The 25,572-nt window shown below is 55.5% G+C and overlaps 1 protein-coding gene across 13 annotated transcripts; it reads left to right on the top strand.

Annotated features, from left to right (window-relative positions):
• Positions 1–660: 660 nt before the first annotated feature.
• SETD1A (SET domain containing 1A, histone lysine methyltransferase) lies at positions 661–25,486 on the top strand. Of its 13 annotated transcripts, none has more exons than XM_085016889.1 (19): positions 661–1,300; positions 2,091–2,255; positions 2,492–2,587; positions 4,513–4,783; positions 6,632–6,753; positions 6,985–7,214; positions 7,607–8,456; positions 8,612–9,397; positions 9,893–10,069; positions 10,196–10,283; positions 11,008–11,165; positions 11,318–11,405; positions 13,267–13,557; positions 20,728–21,768; positions 22,207–22,379; positions 22,477–22,587; positions 22,761–22,880; positions 24,443–24,580; positions 24,661–25,486. In XM_085016889.1, the coding sequence occupies exons 2-19, from the start codon at positions 2,106–2,108 to the stop codon at positions 24,832–24,834; spliced, it is 5,064 nt and encodes a 1,687-aa protein (XP_084873015.1). In that variant the 5' UTR covers positions 661–1,300; positions 2,091–2,105; the 3' UTR covers positions 24,835–25,486. The 13 variants fall into 13 exon arrangements, with proteins under 13 accessions (XP_084873015.1, XP_020942065.2, XP_084873014.1 ...); XM_021086406.2 differs by having other exon boundaries at positions 13,213–13,557; XM_085016888.1 differs by having other exon boundaries at positions 661–1,339.
• The last annotated feature ends 86 nt before the right edge of the window (positions 25,487–25,572 follow it).

Here is a 25,572-nt window from a genome sequence, read left to right as displayed (position 1 = left end):
GGAACCTAGGGGATCCTTGGCTCAAGTACAAGGGCTACCTGCGAGTGCCATTACCACCCAGAGACCAGGATGCCAGCGTCCTAGCCTGAGAAAAAGCATCAGGGCGACCTCAGTCGGAGGGTCCCAGGTTTAAGCCTGGACTAGTGCTGCCCTCGAGCGGCGGTACTGCGTAACCCAGGGAGGGCCGAGGATTGCGCAGCTGAAAACGGCAGGCGCTGGGACCATGAAGCCTGGGGAATCAACCAGCCCATCCTAGCTCAAGTACGACCTAGTTTATCATTTTTTACAGGACTGGCTCAAGGTCCTTCAGGACCTACCAGGGTTATCACATAACTTTGAGACAGGCTAAGATTTAAGCACTAACGGTGGGCCACTGTGGGCAAAACGCAGCACCCTCTGCAGGCCTCAGTGTCCCCATCTGTCAAATGGGTAGCTTAAACAGGCAGAGGCCCAGAAAAGATAACGGGAGGAATCTGCTCTCTGCATTATGCGCGGCGCCAAACAGTCTGAGTCACTGTAGTTGGTAGTATTTTTCCACCTCCGGGGTGCCCCTCCCAACCCGCCCCGGTTTCGGAGGGTCCTACAGGAAGCGCCCCCGCGACGCCGGGCTCCGCACGCTCTAACCACGCCCTCTGCGCGCAGCGCCCTGGCCCCGCCCACGAAAGAATTCGCAGATTCGCTAGGCCAGCTCCTCCTCAGAATTACTCCTCTATATTCGGCCGAAAATTCTCCTCGGACTCCGTAGCCATTACCCCCGGTCGGAAGTGAGCAGTCCTCTGAGTTGTGCTAGTAAGAAAGGTCCACGGAAAGTGGCCGACTCTGCCAACAGGGCTTGGCTATCGAGGCATTATTTTCTTGGCTCCATCAAGGCGGTGAAGGGAGGCAACAGCTGAGGCCAGGACCTGTGGCGAATCTGCAGCCTCTTAGACCTTCGGCCGCGTGAGGAAGGGGCAGGAAAGAGGAGCAAAAGGAGCGCGCATCCCGTCTACCGATTCGCCCCGCCCGCCTGACGAATCTGCGCTTGTTCAACGCGCCACTCAAATCTCCCCAGCTCTGGCTGGCCGCCTCCCCTCCGCCCCGCCCCCTTTTCCTCAGGGATTAGTCGCTGCTTTCGTCGCCGCCGATTCGTCAAGGACCCGAAGCCAGAGCAGCTGGATAGTTGTGGTGAAGCCCACTCTCCGGGGGATGCGGCCACTTTCCACGCTCCCTGGGCCACAACTCTCGAGCCTCACAGGGCGCCGGCCGAGGCGAAGCCGCTATCCTCGGCCCCTTGGGTCTCCCGGCAGCGCCCGTGGCGAAAGTGCGAATGTAGACGCTGTGCCCGCTGGGCCTCGCGCAGGTGGCGGTGGTGTTTGGTGCGCGCGCCGGGGAGGTGGTGGTGGGGGGGCGCCGCCGCCGCCACCGCTGCGGGGCCGGGTCTCGCGCTGTCGCCGCCGCCGCCGCCGCCGCCTCGCGCCGCTGAGGTGCCGCGCGGGGTGGGGGGAGGGGGAGCCGCTCGCCGCGAGCGGGTGAGTGGGGCCGCGCCGCGCGTGCGCGGAGATGGGGGGGGCAGAACGCGCCGGGGCGGGAGGAGAGGGCAGCGGCGCGCGTTCCCCCCACCCCCCCCGCCGGGATTCGGGGCCGAAGCCGGGTCTCGGGCTCGGTCTCGCGGTGTTTCCAACGCCCCGAAGAGGTGCCACCTCTTGGCCAGAGGATTGGGGCGCGGGGACGGGAGCGGGTGTGTGGGAGCGGGAGCCGGGCTTGGCCCGGGCCGCTGGCCGGTGAGGAGGCGGGAGGGGGCGGGGCCTGCCAGGGGGCGGGGGAGGGGTCTTGCGCGGAGGCCAAGTGGGGCGCGCGCTAGGGAGAGCGGGAAGGTAAGGGGGCGCGAGAGGGGCCTGGGGGCCTAAGGGGAGAGTTGGGAGGTGGATAGAGAATGGGGTGTTGTGGTGAAAGAAGGTACCCGGGGGGGAGATCTGGGGGAGCCACGGGTCCTGGTGAGGTGTGGAAACTGGGGTAATGAGAGAACCTGGAGTCGGGGCTAGTCCGTGAGGGGCAGCAAGGCAGTCAGGCCTAAGTCCTGAGTCCCCTTGCGTATCCCTCTTTCCTAACAGTGTAAATGAGCAAAGATGGATCAGGAAGGTGGGGGAGATGGGCAGAAGGCCCCGAGCTTCCAGTGGCGGAACTACAAGCTCATCGTGGATCCTGCCTTGGACCCTGCCTTGCGCAGGCCTTCTCAAAAGGTGTACCGCTATGATGGAATTCACTTCAGTGTCAACGTGAGTGCCCAGGCCTTTTCTTTGCCGTCTAGAGAACTCAGGCCCCGTTCCCCTCTGTTACCTCTGTTCGGCACCTCTGTTCAGACGTAGGAGGAACTCTCATACCTGTAACCTACCTTCTTTCAAGTGGGCAACTAGAACCCAGCTCTTTGGCACATGGGTCTCCAAAGGGGCTCCAGAGCTCAGCACCGTGGTTTCACCTTGAGCTGTCTTTCTGTTCCTGCTTATCTTCCTAGGACTCAAAGTATATACCAGTTGAAGACCTCCAAGACCCCCGCTGCCACGTCAGGTCCAAAAACAGAGACTTTTCCCTCCCAGTCCCTAAGTTTAAGGTACGTGTCTGCTAGTCTCCTGGTGTGGTGGTCCTTGGAGGGTGTGGAGGATCCATCCTGGTGGTCTAGTCTGGTCTTCAGCGTAGGACGAGAAGGCTCACAGTCAGATCTAAGAACTTCTGAGGCTATGAGAGTGAGTTGTTCTGATGGGAGGTCAGTTTATTTTCTGGAAAGGTGTAGGCGAGGTGTCTCGAGCTCTTTGAAGGATAAAGACAGATCTAGCTTCTGTGCCTGTCTCTGTGTACTTCTGGACAGCACATAGCACAACAGCGCCCTGTGTGTTACCCCAGTTTCTCAATTAAGGGGAGTGACAACGCCAAAGACTCCGTCCCTGGAGTCCTCTGTTCTTCACCCCTCCTCAGTCTTGTTTCCTCACAGGGTTCCCATGTTCCTGTCCAGGTAGTATATTCACTGGGCCTTGGACTGGATCTAGAAAACTGGCGGTTCTTAGTTTCCTCTACTGGTTCTTTATCCTTTTTCTTTTTTTTTTCTTTTTAATTTTTTTTTTCCTGAGTACAGTTGGCTTACAGTGTTGTGCCAATAATTTTTTTTTTCTTTCTTTTTAAGTAAGTCCTGGGGGGGTTCCCTCATCCCTCTTTTTTTTTTTTTTTTTACTTTGTACCCATTTCTTGGACAATCTCTTTCTTACCCACAACTTTGACTACCACTGAGATGGTGATGAGTTCTAAATCTCTGTTCCCAGCCAAGATCAATCTCTTGAACTCCACACTTACATGCCTGGTGGAGGGACAGCTCCATCTGGAGGCCCCACAGAAATCTCAATCGCAAGAGATGTAAAACAGCTACCTTCACTCCCTTGATCCTGCTTTTCTTTCCGTTTTCTTCTAACTAATGAGTGGTAATACCATCTACTCGGCTGTACAAGCTTGAAACCCAGGAGTCTTCTGTCCTTTATCTGTCACATAATTTGTTACCAAGTCGTGCTGACTCTTTTATCTAAACGCATCTCTTTTTTTAACTTGAGTTTTTCTGTTTTTGTCTCCATTCCTTTAATAAGACTCTCATATTCATTTCTCCTGGGTTTTTTGTCTCCGTTCTCTTTTCTATTTTATTGCTATCATTTATTTCTTATTTTGTTTTTTGTTGTCAACGTTTTTGTGCATTGGCATGTGTGATTACTCATCTGGCCAGGCTTCCTCTCCTGCCTAGATACTGCACACCTGTGTCCTGTCGTGCCAGGCGCTCTGCACGCAGCATCTAGGCATTGCACTGTTTTATAGTTTTGTGTCTTACAGGTTCTGTCATTTTGGTGAACCTGTTTGTCTGAAAAGCCCTGTATGAATGATAACATTTTTGTGAATTCTTTCCTGCCTCCTCTCTGAGCAGAGGTTTCCCTCTCTGAACTTCCAGACACCCTGTCTACACCTTTGCTGACACTTGGGTCACATTATGTTTGTGTGTCTCTCTCTGTCTCATCTTTTTTTTTTTTTTTTTTTTGGCTGTGCCTGCTACACACACAAGTTCCCAGACCAGGGATTGATCCCGTACCACAGCGTGGCAATGCAGGATCCTTAACACGCTAGGCCACCAGGGAATGCCTTGTCTTTTCATCCGAACAGGAATCTTTTTTTTTTTGTCATCTTTGTATTCCTAGTGTCCAGTCGCTTAGTGAAAGCTGAGCTAGTGGATCATTTCTGTATAACCTTTCTTTTACGTATGTTCAGTCCTTAGTTTGTGCATTTCTCTTCCTGGATCTCGCCTTTTTTTCTGGGGTGAAGAGAGTTCAGGGAAAAGAGGGGTCAAGACTGGTGTATCCCTTGTTGGGTCCACCTTCTCCACTCCCTTGCCGTTTAGTTTCCCAGTTCTCTCTCCTCAGCCTCATGAATCTCACCTGAGTTTTCCAAAGGGCAGAGGAGCAGTGGTCAGTGGGGAGACCCCAGACTTAACTCCTGTCTTGTCCACAGCTGGACGAGTTCTACATCGGACAGATCCCACTGAAAGAAGTGACTTTCGCGAGGCTGAATGACAACGTGCGGGAGACCTTCCTGAAGGACATGTGCCGAAAGTATGGCGAGGTGGAAGAGGTCGAGATCCTTCTTCACCCTCGTACTCGCAAGCACCTGGGCCTGGCCCGTGTGCTCTTCACCAGCACTCGGGGAGCCAAGGAAACAGTCAAAAACCTCCACCTTACCTCCGTCATGGGCAACATCATCCACGCCCAGCTCGACATCAAAGGTGAGGGCCTCCTTGCCTGTTGCCCGAGGTTGGGCTCTGGCGGAGATGGTACACGCAGATGCCTGTTGGGGCTCCAGGCAACTGATCAGGCACGTGGTTACTCATCTGAGACTCTTGGGCCAGGTGTTTTTCTGATGGCAGAGTTTTATGGAGAGGTTATGGTACGTGTGTTGTTTTTTGTGTGTTATATCTGGCAGGGTTGGCACAGCATCCTGTGGTCTGGTATGTCACTGTGTTTGTAAGAAAAAAAGTATGAAGAGTTCCTCTCAGTAGGATGGATAAAGTCTCTAGTAAATAGCTGCAGGTCAGGTTTTGACACCAAATTCCAAAACACACTGGGTTTTGAGTTTTTGGGGTTTTGAATTTTGGATTGAGAATTAAGGACGTGTATAGGTGAGTCAAGCAGTCTGGGCTTCTGTGTTAAGGAGCAGTAGTGAGGGGTGGAGACTGTGCCATACTGTCTGGTGTCATCTAAAGGGGGCACCTGGGGAGTTCCACGTCGTGGCTCAGTGGAAACAAATCTGATTAGTATCCATGAGGATGCAGGTTCAACTCCTGGCCTCACTCAGTGGGTTAAGGATCGGCATTGCTGTGAGCTGAGGTGTAGGTCACAGACACGACTTGGATCTGGCGTTGCTGTGGCTGTGGTGTAGGCCGGCAGCTATAGCTCCAATTGGCCCCCTAGCCTGGGAACCTCTATGTGCCGCAGGAGCGGCCCTAAAAAAAAAATAAACAGTGGGCAACTGTTACTTGATGTTAACCAATTTGTAAGTGAAGTGAAGACTAATGTTGCCGTGTATATATGTATACTGTTAAACCAGAAATCTAGGTTCTTGTGAAATGTCATTGGCCTTAAATGCTCCGTTCCTCTCTCACCCTTGCGGGTACCTAAGTGATCATGTAAGGCAAATAAAATACAACAGTGGGCTGGCTTTAGCCTTCAGGTTGCTTTTTTTTTTTTTTTTTTTGTCTTTTTGCCATTTCTTGGGCCGCTCCTGCAGCATATGGGAGGTTCCCAGGCTAGGGGTCGAATTGGAGCTGTAGCCGCCAGCCTACGCCAGAGCCACAGCAACACGGGATTTGAGCTGCGTCTGCGACCTACACCACAGCTCACGGCAACACCGGATCGTTAACCTACTGAGCAAGGGCAGGGATCGAACCTGCAACCTCATGGTTCCTAGTCGGATTCGTTAACCACTGCACCACGACGGGAACTCCCTGCTTGCTTTTTTAATATCTTTTTTTGGTCACACCTGTGGCATATGGAAGTTGTTGGGCCGGGGATCAAATCCAAGTTGCAGCTGTGACCTCTGGCACAGCTGCACAGCTCTGCACCCTTAATCCACTGCCCTTAACCCCTGGGGATTGAACCTGTGCCTCAGCAGCCACCCAAGCCTCTGCAGCTACACCATCGGATCCTTAACCTGCTGTGCCACAATGGAAACTCCCAGGCTGCCGTTTTGCAGCTTTAGTTTATAGGTTGAAGAGGTGGGTTCTCACATCGGGTGATCTTGGTATTGAATTCCAGTTCTGCGGCTGACTAACTTTGTGACTTTGTGCAGGTCAGTTTTCTTGAAGGCAGTAAAACAGGGATACTAATGTTTCTCTCCCTTGATGATCACTAACATAGTAACACGTTAGAAGTGTTTTTAGAAACTAAGAAGTGTCGCCTGATACTTTGTTTGTAATAGTTAAAAGGTAGAGAGGAGGTAGAACTGAAAGCTCCAATCCCGAGAGTCCCAAGAAATTTTAGGAAGCTCGGGGTCTGAGAAGGAAGTGGGAATACCAAATTGGAAAGGAGTTGTCTCCTCCGTCTGACTCTCTCGGTTTTCATTTTCCTCCCTCCAGGACAGCAACGAATGAAGTATTATGAGCTGATAGTCAATGGCTCCTACACCCCTCAGACGGTGCCCACTGGGGGCAAGGCTCTGAGTGAGAAGTTCCAAGGCTCTGGTGCAGCCACTGAGACGGTGAGAAGCCTGTGGTTGCCCAGGCCCTAGCCATGTGGGCACAGTACTCAGATGCCAAGATCAGACTCCGGGAGATTCCGGACTAGACTCTTAAGTACCGGAAGAGCCAAGAAAGAGATGCGTAGCTGCTTTCGAGAGACAGGGAATTGAGATTCTTGGTTTGGGGAAGGCCCATTGTCAAATGGTACTTGATCCTTTTTTCTTTCTCCCTGTTCCACTTTCTCTCTCCAGACTGAATCCCGCCGCCGATCCTCCTCCGACACAGCTGCCTTCCCAGCAGGCACTGCTGTGGTGGGCACTCCTGGCAATGGCACCCCCTGTTCCCAGGACACAAGCTTCTCCAGCAGCCGACAAGACACCCCATCTTCCTTCGGCCAGTTCACCCCTCAGTCCTCCCAAGGAACCCCCTACACGTCTCGGGGCAGCACCCCCTACTCTCAGGACTCCGCCTACTCCAGCAGGTGCGGATTCTGGGAACTGCCATGGGGGAGGGGGGAAAGTCTTTCTAAGAGGGAGTTGGAAATAATTTGTGCCAGTTTCTCTGTGGATGCAGCCAACACATCCCTGTCCGCAGGGAACTTAGTCTCTAGCTAGGAACCCATCAGCATTTAGATCTTCCTTTGGGGGAGTTCCCTGGTGGCCTAGTGGTTAAGGATCCAGTGTTGTCATTGCTGTGGTGCGGGTTTGATCCCTGGCCCGGGAAGTCCTGCATGTCTCAGGCTTTGCTGCACCCACCCACACACACACACATCTTCTGGGAGCAGCAGAGAGGGGCTTCGGGTGCTGACAGCCCGGGCAGTGGGGTTGGTCGTACAGAGCTGAATCCCGCTTAACCCCTGCACATTTTCTCCAGCACCACTTCCACCTCCTTCAAGCCCCGGCGGTCAGAGAACAGCTACCAAGATTCGTTCTCCCGCCGCCATTTCTCTGCATCTTCGGCCCCCACGACCACCTCTGCAGCCATCCCCGCCACCACGGCAGCCACCGCCGCCGCCTCCTCTTCTTCCTCCTCGTTGTCCTCATCCTCTTCGTCGTCCTCGTCTTCCTCATCCTCTCATTTTCGTGGTTCAGACTCAAACTACCCAGCATATTATGAAAGCTGGAATCGCTACCAACGCCATGCTTCCTACCCACCCCGCCGGGCAACTCGGGAGGAGCCCTCAGGGGCACCTTTTGCTGAAAATGCAGCTGAGCGCTTCCCACCTTCCTACACCTCCTACTTGCCCCCGGAGCCCAGCCGCCCTGCTGACCAGGACTACCGGCCTCCTGCCTCGGAAGCTCCACCCCCAGAGCCTCCAGAACCTGGTGGAGGTGGCGGGGGCGGGGGGCCCAGCCCCGAGAGAGAAGAAGCTCGGACCTCCCCCCGGCCAGCCTCACCCGCCCGCTCTGGCTCCCCAGCCCCAGAGACCACCAATGAGAGCGTGCCCTTCGCTCAGCACAGCAGCCTGGATTCTCGCATTGAGATGTTGCTGAAGGAGCAGCGCTCCAAGTTTTCTTTCCTGGCCTCCGACACTGAGGAAGAGGAAGAAAACAGCGCCACAGGCCCTGGTGCCAGAGATGCGGGGAGCGAGCTGCCTTCTGGGTCAGGTCACGGCCCCTGCACGCCCCCTCCAGCCCCAGCAAATTTTGAGGATGTGGCACCCACAGGGAGTGGGGACCCAGGAGCTCCCCGGGAGTCACCCAAGGCCAACGGACAGAGCCAGGTGAGGTCGGGTCAACCAGCAGAAGTGCTGGGGTCTGGGAGGCAGGGTTGGGGCCAGGGGGAGAAGGAAGGGAGCTAGACGAGACAGCAGGGATGTGAGAAGCAGCCGAAGGAGCAGGCCGTAGCTTTCAGTGACCATCCTCTGCACCCCCACAGGCTTCTCCATGCTCTTCTGGAGAGGACATGGAAATCTCCGACGATGACCGGGGCGGCTCACCCCCTCCGGCCCCCACACCCCCCCAGCAACCCCCACCCCCTCCCCCTCCTCCACCCCCTCCCCCTCCGTACCTGGCTTCCCTTCCCCTGGGTTATCCTCCCCACCAGCCTGCCTACCTCCTCCCACCCCGACCTGATGGGCCACCGCCCCCCGAGTACCCCCCGCCTCCTCCACCGCCCCCCCACATCTATGACTTTGTGAACTCCCTAGAGCTCATGGATCGACTTGGGGCTCAGTGGGGAGGGATGCCCATGTCCTTCCAGATGCAGACCCAGATGTTAACTCGGCTCCACCAGCTGCGGCAGGGCAAAGGATTGACTGCTGCCTCAGCTGGTCCCCCCAGTGGGGCCTTTGGGGAGGCCTTCCTTCCATTCCCACCCCACCAAGAGGCAGCCTATGGCTTACCCTATGCTTTGTACACACAAGGGCAAGAAGGCCGAGGGGCGTACTCCCGGGAGGCCTATCACCTGCCTTTGCCCATGGCAGCCGAGCCCCTGCCCTCCTCCTCAGTCTCGGGAGAAGAGGCCCGGCTGCCTCCCAGGGAGGAAGCAGAGCTGGCAGAGGGCAAGGCCCTACCATCGGCAGGCACTGTGGGCCGCGTGCTGGCCACCTTAGTCCAAGAGATGAAGAGCATCATGCAGCGAGACCTCAACCGCAAGATGGTGGAGAATGTGGCCTTTGGAGCCTTTGACCAGTGGTGGGAAAGCAAGGAAGAAAAGGCCAAGGTGAGGGCCAGTGCTTGGGACTGGGCAGACCTGGGGCTCTGCTGGAGGAACTAGACCTCTGGCTTTTTCAGGTTGCACAGCTCAGAGTAGAGAGGAGGGATGATCCAGGCAGGTGGAGAGAGACTGGGCACTTGGTGGGGGACTCAGTTGGGCAGGGGAGCTGGGAGGCACACAGAGCAGCAGAAAAAGAACTTTGTTCTGACGCTGCTGCTTATTTGTGGTGGATAAAGCCCTTGAGTCTCTTGGGCTGCAGTCTTTAGCATCTCTGTCTGTAGAGTGGGAATCATAGTAGCAGCTTCATAAGACGGATGGGCCGAATGAGCGGGCTTTTGAGAAGATGCCAACCTGGGGGGGCTGGTGCAAGGGAGGTGAGAACAGGTGTGTGTCAGGTGGAAAAATGAGGAGATGCGTTTCTGTATTTCTGGGCCCTGGGAGTCGATCTCAGGCGGGAGGGCACACCTGGGTTCTGGGGCTCAGTCCCGCTACTGCCTGCAGCCATTCCAGAACGCAGCTAAACAGCAAGCCAAGGAGGAGGATAAAGAGAAGACAAAGCTCAAAGAGCCAGGCCTGCTGTCCCTCGTAGACTGGGCCAAGAGCGGGGGTACCACCGGCATTGAAGCTTTTGCCTTTGGGTCAGGGCTGCGAGGGGCCCTGCGGCTGCCTTCTTTCAAGGTACTCAGAATTGTGGTCTTGCCGGGCTGGGTGGGGAGAGGGCTGCAGGGGGATTCCCGGGTAAGGGTGGTTGGGAACCACGAGTGTTTAGGTTCGAAACGGACTCCATCTCTTCCCATCTCCCAGGTAAAGCGAAAAGAGCCTTCAGAAATTTCAGAGGCCAGTGAGGAAAAGAGGCCCCGGCCTTCTACTCCCGCTGAAGAAGATGAAGATGGTGAGTGGGGAGTCAGGGGACAGAGAAAAGGGACAAAAGGCGGTTTAGAGTCTTAGAGGAAAGCGAGAGGCAGGCTTGAAAGGGTGAGATGACTTGAGGGCGAGGAGCCAAGTGGAGATTTGAAACAGGGTTAAAATGAAACAGTTCTGTGAGATGTGAGAAGTTTCAGGTCAGTTTATCCCAGGATTTTAGCCGTGGGTCTTATTTCTGGTGTGCTGACTCAGTTTTCTGCATTTCACTCTTCTGTGAGATCAAACAGTAACTTCAGCATCTGGAGCCACAGAAGTTGAATAAATTGTTTTTCCCAAATGCTAAAGCTCTCATGGACCCTTCCTCCCAGTTTGTCGAGGTCTGAGTTACTAGTTGATAACTTTGGGGGCAGGAACCTTCCTTATTGAGTCTGACCTGCTCTCCTGGAGATCCGTCCATGTTAGTACTATTATCTGGGGCAAAACAAACTCATCTCCCTCTTCACCCAGCCCCGAAAAGGGTGGGAGAGAGGATGGGGGCAGTGCGTGTAAAGGTGTATAAAGTGTTAAATGACTCGGAGAGTTTTGTCTTTCTCTGACGAGCATCAACTTCTTGTCTATAGAACGAGGTCTGTGTCTCAGGGCTGTGTGAAGGGTCACAGTTGGTGTATGCAGAGCTCCTTGTACAGGCTAGGGCAGCGGGAGCTGTTATTGCTGATGGTAATTGGCACTAACTGCCCTCCGCCTGGGCCTAGATGCTGAGCGAGAGAAGGAGGTTGGAGAGCCAGGGCGTCCGGGGACCAAGCCCCCGAAGCGAGATGAAGAGCGCAGCAAGACCCAGGGCAAGCACCGCAAGTCCTTTGCTCTGGACAGCGAGGGAGAGGAGGCGTCACAGGAGTCCTCCTCGGAGAAGGTGAGCAGCCTGGCGCCCCGACCCTACCAGGAGCCCGTGTCCTGAGTTCCTGTCCCCAGCTGGCTTCCCTCTGAGCTGGAGCTGGGTGGCTGCGCCTCCTGGAGGGCCAGCTGTCCTTTTCCTGTGAATTCCCACCTGCCTCTTTCCTTAAGGATGAGGAGGATGAAGAGGAAGATGAGGAAGATGAAGAGCGTGAGGAAGCCATGGATGCTGCCAAGAAGGAGACAGGGGCATCAGATGGTAAGCACACACAGGGTACTGAAGAATTCTGTGGAAGGAGGGACTTAGGCACCTGTCTAGCCCTTTCCGAGCGCAAGCTAGCCTTTCCTGCCGGATTGACTGGCCGTCTTTGTCCTGTCCCAAAGCACTTGTTTTCTAGCCCCGTCCTTCGGAACCCTTGGCTCGCTGTAAACCATCCCCAGTATACGCTCCCTCCTGCTCACCTCTGCAGCTGAGACATGGTCTCTTCTGAAGACAACCCAGCAGAACCTGTTTATTTTCCCACCCCCTTGCGTCCTCCTGTGCCCCCTGATGCTGCCAGACCGAGCCTTTCCCCGTGAGCACTGCTCTTCCTTTATGGCTCAGCCACCGAGCTCTGCCGCCTTCCTCTCCCTGCAACTGCTGTCACCAGGCCCAACTTGGTTCTTTAGTTGAAAACCTGTTTGTTTTCCTCCACATTTATTGAGGCTTGGGTATGTCGTTTAGTCCCTCTTTTAATTTGTTTGTCCAGAAACCTATATTGAGCCCCTCCTGTGTGCCAGACACATTCTAGATATTAGGGACATACCAGTGACCAAGACAGGTGGGGTTCCTGCTTTTGTGAGGCTTGCAATCAGTCACAGTGGAGGAGGCGGCTTGACAATCAGGTGAACGGATAATAGCACTTCACATGGAGATACTTGCTAGGAAGGAAGAAAAAATAGGTTAACAGGGTAGGTAGGGAGTGGCAGGGGCAGGGTCGGCAACTGGGGAAGACTGATTGTTTGACATCGGTTGGTGAAGGCCTGGCTCCTAGCGGGGCCGTTTCAGTGGAAGCCAGGATCCTGAGAACGAAGCTCTGAGAGCCCCTCTTTCAGGAAAGCAGAGGGCAAGGTCATCTGCTAGGAGTGAGGGGGTGCAGACCCCTCCACACGTTCACTTGGTCCCCAGTTCCTGTCACTTTTACCACTTCAGTGTTTCTTGAATTAGTCGCCTCCCTTGTTCCTGCTCTCCTGCTTTTCTCACGTGGAGTGTGCAGCCGTTCTGACTGATTTCCTGGTCTCCGTTTCCATCCTTCCCTCTCCATTTCAATCCATGTCTAAACTTGGTGATGGAGTTATCTTTCCTAAAATGCATACCTGACCCCGTTTCGTCCCTCCCTAAGGCTCTTCCTGGCTCCCTGTTTTCCCCAAGTGACTCCTCAGCCTGAGGCTTTAGGCTGGTTGGGATCCAGCGCCCGCTTATCTGTTCAGCTTCATCCTGCCGTTTGCCAGGTCCCTCCCTGGCCACACCACCTGCGTTCTAACTTGCTCTGTTACGTTCCCCAAAAACTGTGCAGTTCTTACAGTCCTTCCAGTGTGTCGTCACTGCCAGAGGCCTAGACCATGTAACACTGTCCATGCTTATGTCGCCCTAGAAGCCTGTCAGAGTCTCCCCGCCAGGCGGTGTCTGTCAGCCCCACTCCGGGCAATGCTTCTGGTTAGAGCAGACTGCTTGCCCGTCTCCCAGGGCAGAGTCTCCTCTTACCTTGGACGTCCCCACGCAGCCCCGCGAGGCTGGGCAGACCCTCCTCATCCTTCGCCATGAGCATCTCCTTCCTAGGGGTGCCCTCCCTGACTTGGTCCACCAGGCAGAAGGCAGGGCTTCCCTTTGCCTCCTCCCCTGGCCCCTCATGCTGAACTTCCTCACACTGTGGACAAGTGTGCTCCCCCGACTCCTTGAGGGTAGGCATTCCCAGCATGTAGCACAGAGCCTGACCTGTCCCTCGTGGTGAGTCCGTGAATGAGCCCATGGCTTGACCCAGTGAGGGTCTTCCCACCTCGCCTGATTGCCCCTTCTGGATTTCCAGGCGAGGACGAGGAAAGCGATTCGTCCTCCAAATGTTCTCTGTATGCTGACTCAGATGGCGAGAATGATAGCACGTCGGACTCCGAGAGCAGCAGCTCATCCAGCTCCACATCTTCCTCCTCTTCCTCCTCCTCGTCGTCATCGTCCTCCTCCTCATCTGAGTCCTCCTCTGAAGAGGAAGAAGAGGAAGAGGAGCAGCCCGCAACCATACCCTCAGCGCCATCGCCCCCTAGAGATGTCCCTGCGCCCCTGCCAGCACCTGCCGAGGAGCCTGAGCCGGAAAGGGTTGCGGACTCCCCCGTCACAGCTCTCCCCGAACAGGAGACGTCTCCGGCAAGACCGGCGGGTAGGTGGTGCGGAGCTGTGGTTTTGGCCTCTGTGGATGTGTGGGTCTGTCTCCCCGGAAGCGGGGGTCGACGTTTATTCATTATATACAAGTGTGTGACTTTGTTGGACAGGAGGCACCGTCTCCCGCCGGTCCTCTCTGGGAGACCTTTGCGGCCTAGCACGCTCAGACTGCGCTGCTGGAGACAGGTTTCCCAGCAGACCAGGGTGCTTGACTGCTAGAGGAAAACAGAATGGTCGCTTCCCGAATAAGTTAAGGAGAAAACTCCCAGTAGGGTCAGTGTCTCTTGCAAACTTTCCTCAAGGCTCTTCGTTGGTGTTAGGGTGTCTACCTGAAGGAGAGGAAATGGCCGCGTGGGCTAGATAGTAACTCTTGACAGTGTAACCCTGTCTTTGCTTTCTTTCCTTTGTGGATCTGTACTTTCGGTTGTTATTTTTTATCTCACCCGTAACTTAGCTTGCTGAGTGAACTGTTTGTTCAGGTAATAGATGTTTATCAGTGGCATCCTTAGAGTGGGTACAAGGGGTAAAACGGTGGCACAGTCGGTGCTGTTTTCACCTTCATGAAGCTTATGGTCTATAGAGACCGTCAGTTCCGTCTCCAGATCATATGTAAGAAGATCTGTGACTACAGACTGATGAGCGCCGTGAAAGTAAAGCATGCGGTGCTCTGAGAAAGGGAGCACATCCGTGGGGAAGTCTTCTCTGCTGAGGCACCAGGGGGCTAACGTCAAGGCAGAGAGGCAGAAGGGTGTGCCAAGCCCCCACAGACAGAGGAAAGGGCGTATCCTCTAAAGGGCGTAAAGCTAACCTGAAGAGTGGAGAGCGAGGGGCAGCTAGAGTGGCTGGAACTGGAGAGACATGCAGAATGAATAGGCCCTGATAGGAGTTTGGGCTGTATCTTGGGGGCAGTGGAATGCCATCAGAGGAATGACGTGATTGTATTTGCGTTTTGAAAAGATGCAATGCAGAGGAAACTTGGAGAGGGGCCAGACTTTATGCCAAGAGATTAAGAGGCTATTGCAGCAAGTAAGGCCAGCAGTGTTGGTAACTTAGGATAGATTGCTCTTGTGATGGGAGTCAGTCCGTTTTCAAGTTACATGTCAAAGGTGCAGGTGACCTTCCAGAGCGCTCTCTGCTGAACACTGAGAATCCATGGTCTGAGATAGCCAGTGACCGCAAGAAAACCTCCTAGTGCTGGTGCGCTCTGTTCTGATCCAGACCCCACGAGAGAAGGAGTCGGGGCTCTGATTAGTCTTAAGACACGTCTCCAAAGTCTGTGGCAGGTCAAGGGGCATCAGTGCTAGTGCTCTTTCGTTCTCAGTAGGGTAGGAAGAAACACTGGAATGGGATCGGATTTGCGTTTCAGGAAGATCATTCTGGCAGGAGGGGGAGGGATGCAGAAGAAGTGAAGGAGGAGGTGGGGCTGCTCCTGAGCAAGTTTGAAGGGATGCGGGTAAGCGAAAGGCCTGAACCAAAGCAGCATGGTTACAGTGGGGTGCAGGGAGTGAAAGTTGGGGCAAGAGTTTGAGAGAAATTTCAAACATGGAACCTCTTGGTCAAACTATTTATCAGGAAAGGAAACTCAAGGAGAACCAGATCTAGGCAGAAGACATGCATTTAATTGGGGGTGAGTTTCATGTGCCTCCCAAGGTCTCCCAAGGGGAAGCATTAAGGCAGCGGGGTCAATAGACCACCTAGAGCTCTAGAAAACAGAAGGCTGGAAATGGAATGGAAAGTGTGGGTGTGACACCCTTGTTTACCTTGGAAGGATCTCTACCGAGAGGAGGGCATCAGAGCCTTGCAGTCTCATGTGAGATCGCTGGGCAGAGTGGAGCCAGAGGAGACTGGCTGAAAGGGAATGAGCAGAGAGCTGGGGAGGAAACCAGAGCGCTCGCGTTTTCAAAGGGAGGGAGTGGTCTGGGTTGGACGGCCACACTAGAAGAAGCCGCTGTGGGTTTGTTGGGAGGTGACTGGTGACCCTAAGCAATTTCAGTGGTGCGGCTCAAGTTAGAGGGTGAGAGCTAGGGACAGATAACCAGTCTTCTGGAAGGGTGAGCTGCTCTTGTGAAAGAGGAGAGTTGGCGGGGAAGATTCCCCCAGCTGCTGCAGTGACCACGCCAACTCCTTAACCCGCTGTGCCACACGGGAGCTCCTAGTTAATGTTTACTGAGTAGTTCGTATGTGTCAGGCTCTAAGGCCTAGCACGTTGCGAATTTCATTTTCTTGTTTACTCCTCAGAACATCCCTAACACCCCTGTTTTGTAGAGGAAGGATTTGAGGCCTAGTGAGATGCTCAGGGTTACCCAGCTGGGCTTGGAGAGACAGCAAGAAAGTGTGGGGTTGGTGGAGGGTTAGTTTTTGAAAGTGGGTGAGACCTGAGTGTGTCATACACTGAAGGGAAGAGGGAACAGGTGGATGGACCGGGAAAGAGGGGAGCATTTGCTGGGAGGTGGGGCAGGGGGACCTCTAGGTCAGATGCAGGTCTCTCTGTAAATGGGGAGGCCAGGTGATGTGGGGTTTCAGCCTGAAGGCCTCCTTTTCTTGTCTTCGCAGGAAGGCAGGACATTGCCGAGCATGAGGAGGATGGGTGAAGAGTCTAGAACTAAGAAGGGTGGGGAGTGAGGCTGAAAGCTGACTAGGATTGCCCGCAATTCAGAGGCCCAGCTGAGGCTGGGAGCTGGGGTGAAGGAGGAGAGAAGGGGGATGGTTGGATGAATTCAGGGTTAGTGGTCTACACAGTGGAGGTGGCGGAAGGCTGTGGGAAGTAGCGTGAAAGGAGAGGACAGAGTGAGGGTCTGCTATGGTCTGGGCACAAGAAAGAAGTTAATTTAGGGGGAGGATGATAGGCTGGAAGGTGACAGAGGATGCGAAATTGAACGAGTGCATCGGGGTGAACTGAAGGGATCCAGGGAATTGTGGTCAGAGGGTCGGGGTTCGTGTCACCCTCCAGGGTGGAGGTAGGTGACATGGTGGGGTGTGTGACTGGTGGAGGGTAGCTGAGGTTGAGTAAATGTGAGAGGCTGGTGAACAGGTTCCCTAGATCGACGGCAGTGGTGGGAAGGGAGAGGTCCTTTGGTTTTTAGAAAATGGTAGGGAAATCGAGCGGCCAGGTATACAACTGGCTAGAGGGGTGTGTAGCCTGATGGCAGGAGCCTGGGAGGGGGCTTCTCTGGTGGATCGCAGAGACGGGCCTGGACACCTTTGGGACTCACTTTTCTTCCAGCATCCCATCTGGCTCATTCCTCTCTCCTGCAGATGGCCTTCCTCTGCCTCTCCATTCTAGCAGAGATGTCTGCCCCCACAGACAGACCTGCTCCTATCTTAGATCCTTATCCGCAGGGCAGTTTCTCTTTGGGCTGGCTTGGGTCAGGTAGCTGTCGCTTAACGATGGCAGGTGGGCCAGGTCATGCATCAGAAATGGTGGATTCTGGGAGGTGTATAGGCTGAGCAGGTACCTGAGAAGTTGTCTCTAAATGGCAGCCACGGCCAGCTTTCCTTCAGGACGGGGAGCAAAAGGGAAATCTGTGGGAAGAAGCTGAGTTAGGAGGAGAAGTCGTTCCAGAGGGCGCAGTGGGCTAGGTTGGGAGGATGGGTCAGAGGAGAAGGCCGCCCCGAAGCGCTGGAGAGGAGAAGAGGCAAGAGGACTCAGAAGAACCAGAGGTCCAGACACCAGCACCCAGTCCTCGCTAGCTTCTGAGCGTGAATTAGTCCTGGCCGAGGCCGCAGGTGGTGTCCAGAGCCCCAGGAGACAGGAGGCTGAGGGCGTGTCGGTGAAGGCAGTGGACACGTGTCGATCACTGCCTGCCTCAGCCAGGCCTGGTGCCGGCCGCCCCTTAGCTCTGTGAGTTCTAGGGCCAGGTGTGAAGCTGCCGAGTCCCAGGGCAGGGGATCCCGAGCAGCGAGGGACAGTGGATAAGACCTCAGACTCAATCCAGGCTGTCCCAGGGGTGCAGGTCTTGTCTGGTCATTTGCTACCTGTGTGACTTTGGCAGGTCGTCAGCCTCTCTCTCTGCCTGGACTTCCTTATCAGTAAGATGCGGTTAATAATAGTACATACCTCATAGGATTGTTGGAGAGTTAAATGAGTAATTATGTATATAAAAGGTTTGGATTGGTGCTTAGCCCCAAACATCAGTTTTTAATCTGGAGCAACCAATCTAAAGATTGGCCCTTGACAACCACCAGCCTCTGGTCTGAGAGGACAGCATTACCAGCGCCTGAGGAAACTGGGGAGGCCTTCACAACTTGGTGGCGTCCAATTGGGTCTAAAGGCTGCAGGTGAGCTTTCTGGATGGGTGAAAGGAGAGGGGCATTCCGAACAAGGGAACCGTGTGAGCACAGGGCCAAGGGCCTGAAAGGCCGTGCCTGCTGGAGTAGCTAAAACCTAGGATGAGAGCAGGAGGCTGTGGACTGGCCACAAGGCCCTTGTCTGGTGGGTTAGGTCTGCAGGACAGGGCGGGCCTCAGGGAAGGGGCTGGGTATGTCTTGAGCAGTGTTCAGACATGCACTATTCTGACCCCTTTCTCACTTGGGAAAATCCCCAGTGCAATTTTGTAAAATAGTTTAAGACAAAAATTCAGTTTCTTACATTGTATCTCTTTCCGTTTACTAAGCAAAGGATATTGTTTATAGTGGAAATAATGGATACTTCAATTCATATCTGGCCAACTGCATCCTTTTTATAAAATGCAGCTGGCAAAAAGTTGTCTTAGTCTCTTCCTAGTTGTTGGATGTGGTTTTGTCACCACCTGTCTTGGTAAAGAGGCTAGAGTCCAAGTATTGATTTCCTTAGATCCCCCACCCCCGCCCTTATGAGTTGGGGCTGCACATCTGTTTCATGAAATTGTCTCCATTGGACTAGAAGTTCTGTGAGGGCTTTGGAAGTGTCTACTGGAGTTCCTTTCGTGGCTGAGTGGTTTACAAACACGACTAGGATCCATGAGGTTGCAGGTTTGATCCCTGGCCTCGCTCAGTGGGTTAAGCATCCGGCACTGCCATGAGCTTCGGTGTAGGTCACAGACTCGGCTCAGATCTGAACGTTGTTGTGGCTTTGGTGTAGGCCGGCAGCTGTAGCTCCTATTGGACCCCTAGCCTGGGAACCTTCACATGCCGAGGGTGCAGCCCTAAAAAGAAAAAAAAAAAAAAAGTGCTGCTAAAGTTGTTTCCCTCATACCTGGCACATAGCTGGTGCTCAGTGTTTGTCAAAGATATGAATGACAGGGCAAAACCCCACCCTGTCAAGGGAGCCCATTGTGCTGAAGATGTGACAGGTATGAGAGTGAGGGAGGCAGGTGGTAAGTGCCCTGTAGGAGCAAGGGGCTGTCAGAAGCTGGGGTGTGATGCCCCCAGAGGTTGGCCAGGTTCCTGCCCATAATTAATCTCATTCTGATGACTCTTTTTTTTTTTTAAATACTTTTCTTATTTTTTGTCTTTTTAGGGCCTCACCCGCAGCATATGGAGGTTCCCAGGCTAGTGGTCTAGTCAGAGCTGCAGCTGCCAGCCTATGCCACAGCCATAGCAACACCAGATCCAAGCCACATCTGCGACCTACACTGCAGCTCATGGCAACCCTGGATCCTTAACCCACTGAGCGAGTTCATGGATCAAACTTGGGTCCACATTGATTCTGGTCCTGTTCATTGCAGCTGAGCCACAGTAGGAACTCCCTGTTTTATTTTTTATTTTTATTTTTATATTTTTTGGCTTTTTGTCTTTTAGGGCCGCACCAGCGGTATATGGAGGTTCCCAGGCTGGGATCGAATCAGAGCTGTAGCCGCTGGCCTACACCACAGCCACAGCAACGTGGGATCTGAGCCTTGTCTGTGACCTACACCACAACTCACAGCAACCCCAGATCCTTAACACACTGAGCAAGGCCAGGGATCAAACCCACGTCCTCATGGACGCTAGTCGGGTTTGTTAACCACTGAGCCATGATGATAACTCTCCTGTTTTATTTTTTTTTAAATTTTTTTTATTATAGTTGATTTACAATATTGTGTCAATTTTTGCTGTACAGCAAAGTGACTCAGTTATACATACATATACATCCTTTTTCTCATTTTTTTTTGTTTGTTTGTTTTTTTGTCTTTTGTTGTTGTTGTTGTTGTTGTTGCTATTTCTTGGGCCGCTCCTGCGGCATATGGAGGTTCCCAGGCTATGGGTTGAATCGGAGCTGTAGCCACCAGCCTATGCCAGAGCCACAGCAACGCGGGATCCGAGCCGCGTCTGCAACCTACACCACAGCTCACGGCAACGCCGGATCGTTAACCCACTGAGCAAGGGCAGGGACCGAACCTGCAACCTCATGGTTCTTAATCGGATTCGTTAACCACTGTGCCACGACGGGAACTCCTCATGTTATTTTTTATCATATTCTGTCACAAGTGATTGGACGTAGTTCCCTCTGCTATACAGCAGGACCTCATTGCTTATCCATTCTAAATGTAATAGTTGGCATCTACCAACCCCAAATTCCCAATCCATCCCCCTCCCTCCCCTTCCTCCTTGGCAACCACATGTCTGTTCTATATGTTCAAGAGTCTGTTTCTGTTCTGTAGATAGATTCATTTGCGCCATGTATTAGATTCCACATGTAAGTGATGTATCTTATGGTATTTATATTTCTCTTTCTGACTTACTTCACTTAGTATGAGAATCTCTAGTTCCATCCATGTTGCTGCAATGCCATTATTTTGTTCTTTTTTTATGGCTGAATAGTATTCCATTATATATCTGTGCCACATCTTTTTTTTTTTTTTTTTTTTTTTTGTCTTTTGTCTGTTGTTTTTTTAGGGACGCACCTACGGCATGTGGAGGTTCCCAGGCTAGGGGTCGAATCAGAGCTACAGCTGCTGGCCTACACCACAGCCACAGGAATGCAGGATCCGAGCCACATCTGTGACCTACACCACAGCTCACGGCAACGCAAGATTCACAACCCACTGAGCGAGGCCAGGAATCGAACCTGCAACCTCATGGTTCCTAGTCGATTCGTTTCTGCTGCGCTGTCACAGGAACTCCCTCCCCCCCCCTTTTTTTTTTGTGCCATAGCTTCTTAATCCATTCTTCTGTCAGTGGACATTTAGGTTGTTTCCATGTCTTGGCTATTGTGAGACAATCTGATGACGCTGACCCTCTCGTTCCCCCTGTGTGCTTCCTCCCCCAGGATCCGCTGAGGAGCTCCCTCCCAGCGTGCCCCAGCCTCCCCCGGAGCCACCAGCTGGGCCCCCGGCCCCTGCCCCCCGCCCCGATGAGCGCCCCTCCTCTCCTATCCCCCTCTTGCCTCCACCCAAGAAACGCCGGAAAACCGTCTCCTTCTCTGCCGTGGAGGAGGTGCCAGCCCCAGAGCCTCCCCCGGCTGCCCCGCCGCAGGTCAAGTCTCCCGTTCCCACCTCCCGCAAGGTCCCCCGGGGCGTAGAGCGGACCATTCGCAACCTGCCCCTGGACCACGCATCTCTGGTCAAGAGCTGGCCGGAAGAGGTGTCCCGAGGAGGCAGGAACCGGGCCGCAGGCCGAGGCCGCTCCACCGAAGAAGAAGAGGCTGAGCCAGGGACGGAAGTGGACCTGGCGGTGCTGGCCGACCTGGCCTTGACCCCAGCCCGGCGTGGGCTGCCCACCCTGCCAGCCGGCGACGACTCAGAGGCCACAGAGACATTGGACGAGGCGGACCGCCCGGGCCCCCTGCTCAGCCACATCCTCCTGGAGCACAACTACGCCCTGGCGGTCAAGCCGCCGCCCTCCACGCCGGCCCCTCGGCCTCTGGAGCCAGTTCCTGCCCCCGCAGCCCTCTTCAGCTCCCCGGCAGACGAGGTCCTGGAGGCCCCTGAGGTGGTGGTGGCTGAGGCGGAGGAGCCAAAGCAACAGCAGCAGCAGCAGGAAGAGGGGGAGGAGGAGGAGGAGGAAGAGGAGGAGTCGGAGTCATCGGAGAGCAGCAGCAGCAGCAGCAGTGACGGCGAGGGGGCCATCCGGCGGCGCAGCCTCCGCTCCCACACGAGACGCCGGCGGCCGCCCCCGCCCCCCCCACCCCCGCCCCCTCCCACCTACGAGCCGCGCAGCGAGTTTGAGCAGATGACCATCCTGTATGACATTTGGAACTCGGGCCTGGACTTGGAGGACATGGGCTACCTGCGGCTGACATACGAGCGGCTGCTGCAGCAGACGAGTGGGGCTGACTGGCTTAACGACACCCACTGGGTCCATCACACCAATATCCTGAGTCCAAGAGGCTGGCCTTCTCAGGACCGGGAGACAGGCCCAGGCGGTGGGGTGGGGGGCCTCCCTGGGGTCACACAGCCAGGCCCTGTCCTCCTGAGATCATTCCTAGGGTTTGTGCTTATCGCCTTCCTGTCCCGCTCTCTGCCGCGTGCAGCCCCGGCATTTCTCCTCTGGCTGCCGGGCCACCCGTTCTCTCTGCCTCATGCCTCTTCTGCCTCCCAAAGTGCTTCTGGCAGGAAAGGTGGGGTCTGAGACTGACTTGTCTCCGTCTCTCCGTACTCCTCACCCTGAGTTTGTGCGGGACCTCCAGCTAAGGTCGGTCACCCTTTCCTTGGGCTGGGATTCGGCGGTGGGGGGGGGGGGACACGGGGAGCAGAGCCCCAGGGATCTGGTCTGTGAGGACCCGGTTCTCTTCCTTAACACCCTGCACTCACCAACCTGAGCACTCCAAAACGCAAGCGGCGGCCTCAGGATGGGCCCCGCGAGCACCAGACGGGCTCGGCTCGAAGCGAAGGCTATTACCCCATCAGCAAGAAGGAGAAGGACAGGTACCTGGATGTGTGCCCCGTCTCGGCCCGGCAGCTGGAAGGAGCCGACACTCAGGTGAGGCTCCACCCACGCCCCTGCCTGCTGGCTGCACCTTCTTCCCATGAGTTCTCCCATCACTCACCGTCTCTCCCTGGCCTGCTGCTGCTCACAGGGGACGAACCGTGTGCTTTCGGAGCGCCGGTCGGAGCAGCGGCGGCTGCTGAGCGCCATCGGCACGTCGGCCATCATGGACAGCGACCTGCTGAAGTTAAACCAGCTCAAGGTGCGGAGTGGGGCTGAGGAGGGAGGAGGCGCGGTGGGAAGGCCGTGTCCTGGAGCCCTGAGGGCTGCGGTGGGCGAGGGCCCGGGACACCCTCTGCCCTGGGGGTCCAAGGACAGGTGCGGAGCCAGGTTGAAGGGGACACCCAGCAACAGAGTCTGCCTTCCGCTCTCTAGTTCCGGAAGAAGAAGCTGCGATTTGGCCGGAGCCGGATCCACGAGTGGGGGCTGTTTGCCATGGAACCCATCGCAGCCGACGAGATGGTCATCGAATATGTGGGTCAGAACATCCGCCAGGTGAGGCCCCCGCACCCAGCCCCCGATCTGACGGCGGCATGGGGTGCTGACACGAGAACCACCTGACCCTCGGGGTAAAGCCCACACTCGCTCCCTGCTCCGAGATTTAGCCAGTGCAACCTGCCTGCCTTTTTTCCTCCGTTTCTTCCTTCAGCAATTAGTAATGGGTACAAGTAAACTAGTTGTTAATGATCCTGCAAGAAGTGAGACTGATATTCTCTCTCCCCTTAAGGACCTCACAGCGTAGTGGGCAAGATAGGTGTTCAACAGGTAACTGCAGTAAAGGGTGTCGTGTGGCTGCTGTGAAAAGGGCTGGGACGTTCAGGGAGGCAGAGGTGGGAGCACAGTGATGTTTGCATGAGGAGCTGAAGGGTGCTCCCAACCGGGAGACGGAGTGTGCAAAGGCCTGGACGCAGGATGGTCTTAGAAGGGCAAGGACGTCAGTATGGCTACTTGGAAAAATCAGGGCCAGTGGCAGCGGCGGGAGCCGGAGGGGCAGGTGGGAGGCCAGACAGCACAGTGCTTGAGCGCCAGGTTAGTAAGTTAGGACCAGTGGTGGGAAAGGAGAAGAGGCACCGCAAGGCCTTAGGCAGGAGAGGACCTGGGAGGTGGAGTCAGCTCCCTCTGACTACAGAGCCAAGAGAGCACTCAAGGCTGAGGCCAGGGTGGGGGCGAGGGGGCTGTCGCAGAGCCCCTAAAGGCGGGGATGGCCTCCACTAGGCAGTGAGGCCAAGGTAGCTGCAGGACCAGGCAACGAGGTGGCTCCAGAGCAGGAGGGCAGGGGCCGAGGTGAGACGGTTTCTCAGGGTGCTGCCTTTAGCGGCCGGCTGAGTAGGTGGGGCTGCCGGTGAGGGGGTGGAGGCGGGGTGTGGTCACGACAAGCTCCAATCAGGACAGGGCGTGGGAAGTTGCGGTGCCCGGGGGACATCCAGGGGCTGCTCAGTGGAGTGGCAGCTGCACTGAGGTGGATTTGGGCTGGAGGTGGAAGTTTGGGAGGAGCCCTCTCCACTTGCCTGGCAGCCGAAGCCCTGGGAGACAGCGAGTGCACCCAAGGGGAGAGAGCAGCGGCATTATCGCCCTGTTTTCTGGGAAATGAGTTATTCCTCACAGACCGTGAGCCCTGACGTGGACGGCAGCAGCCGTGAGCACCTGTTTTGGAGAAGGGATGAGTAGGGTCCAATCTGTGAAATGGACGCTGTCGTCTCAAGAACTGCCCCAGCCCTCAGCCATCTGGGGGCTCCGCTGGGGGCCAGGCAGACGCTCCAGGAGATGCTGGTGGCTGCTCCTGCCCAGTGACCAGTGTGGACTTCCCTGGGGTCCTCTTTGGGTGACTATCAGAATGGCAGCCGAAGGTATAGGGAGGTGACCCTAAGAGGGGTGCTCCTGGGAGCAGGGTCAGGAGAGTCGGCGCCTTGGAGTAGCGGGTGCCAGAGGGAGCGTCACAGATCCCGGACGGGTCGGCGTGGCCTCCAGGGTGGTAGCTGGGAGACTGTCCAGACGCCTCATCACAAGGGCCAGCGGGGTCAGGCCAGCCCCCTGACCATCACGCTCTGTGCTGTTAGATGGTGGCCGACATGCGGGAGAAGCGCTACGTGCAGGAGGGCATTGGCAGCAGCTACCTGTTCCGGGTGGATCATGACACCATCATCGATGCCACGAAGTGTGGCAACCTGGCGAGGTTCATCAACCACTGCTGCACGGTGCGCGGGGGGCCGGGCCGGGCCGGGGTGGGGCGGGGGCCAGGGGCACAGCCGCAGCTCACCCCATCCTTGTCCTGCAGCCCAACTGCTATGCCAAGGTGATCACCATCGAGTCGCAGAAGAAGATCGTGATCTACTCCAAGCAGCCCATCGGTGTGGACGAGGAGATCACCTACGACTACAAGTTCCCGCTGGAGGACAACAAGATCCCGTGTCTGTGCGGCACCGAGAGCTGCCGCGGCTCCCTCAACTGAGGTGGGGCAGGACTGGTGCCCTCACCCCTATTTATTCCCCTTGGTGCCCTGAGCTCCCAGCCCACCCAGCCTTAGTGGGCTCAGCAGGGCCCACGTGCCCCATCTCCGAATGTGGGGTTGGGGGCCCCCCGAGCCCAGGAGGGAGCCTCAGTCCCTTGAGGCGACTTCTGCTTCCCCTCTTGCCCCTGCCCACCCATCCCCTGAATTTTTTTTCTTTGCGGAGAAGAAGCTGTAAATGTTTTGTAGCTGCCAGCAGCTGTTTCCTGTGGAAACCTGGGGTGCCGGCCTGTACAGATCCTGTTCTTGGGGGCTGCACAGCCCCCTTGCTTTGTGTTCATGGGGCTTCCCCTTTGTGCCCTGCGTGCACCCCTCCCCAGTTTAGGGGTCTCTAGGGGCAGTGGCCATGTTCTCCCCCTGGGGGGGGGCCCTGCGCCCCCAGTCCTGGGGACTCCGTGCCTGGAACCCTGCCTCATCTTCTGTTCCTGCCAGACCCTGTGGGTCACCCTCCCAGCCTGGTGTCTGGAAGCTCCGGCTTTGCCAGGCCGGGATGGTGGGGGGCGGGCCCTTCCTGTTGGGCTGGACTGTACATATGTTAATAGCGCAAACCCAACGCCACATTTTTATAATTGTGATTAAACTTTATTGTACAAAAGTGCTTGGTCAGTATCTTTGGGAAAGAGTAGGGTGGGATGGGGGCTGAGGACAGAGGGTGGGGCAAGTGAAGAGAGGGGGAAACAG

The sequence above is a fragment of the Sus scrofa genome, chromosome 3, assembly GCF_054392235.1.
Source record: "Sus scrofa isolate SSC_HxYL_T2T_F1_AM1 chromosome 3, Sscrofa_HxYL_maternal_Yorkshire_Landrace_v2.0, whole genome shotgun sequence".
Lineage (NCBI taxonomy): Eukaryota > Metazoa > Chordata > Mammalia > Artiodactyla > Suidae > Sus > Sus scrofa.
Note: the sequence above shows the minus strand (reverse complement) of the source record. Positions and strands in the feature narration are given on the sequence as shown.

What these genes read in the sequence shown, in the direction of transcription:
- SETD1A (XM_021086406.2), top strand. Translation starts at nt 2,106, where the DNA reads ATGGATCAGGAAGGTGGGGGAGATGGGCAGAAGGCCCCGAGCTTCCAG. An exon ending in AGGAGTCCTCCTCGGAGAAG is followed by an intron (nt 11,166 to 11,317) that starts GTGAGCAGCCTG and finishes TCTTTCCTTAAG; the next exon opens with GATGAGGAGGATGAAGAGGA. An exon ending in TGGGTCAGAACATCCGCCAG is followed by an intron (nt 22,881 to 24,442) that starts GTGAGGCCCCCG and finishes CTGTGCTGTTAG; the next exon opens with ATGGTGGCCGACATGCGGGA.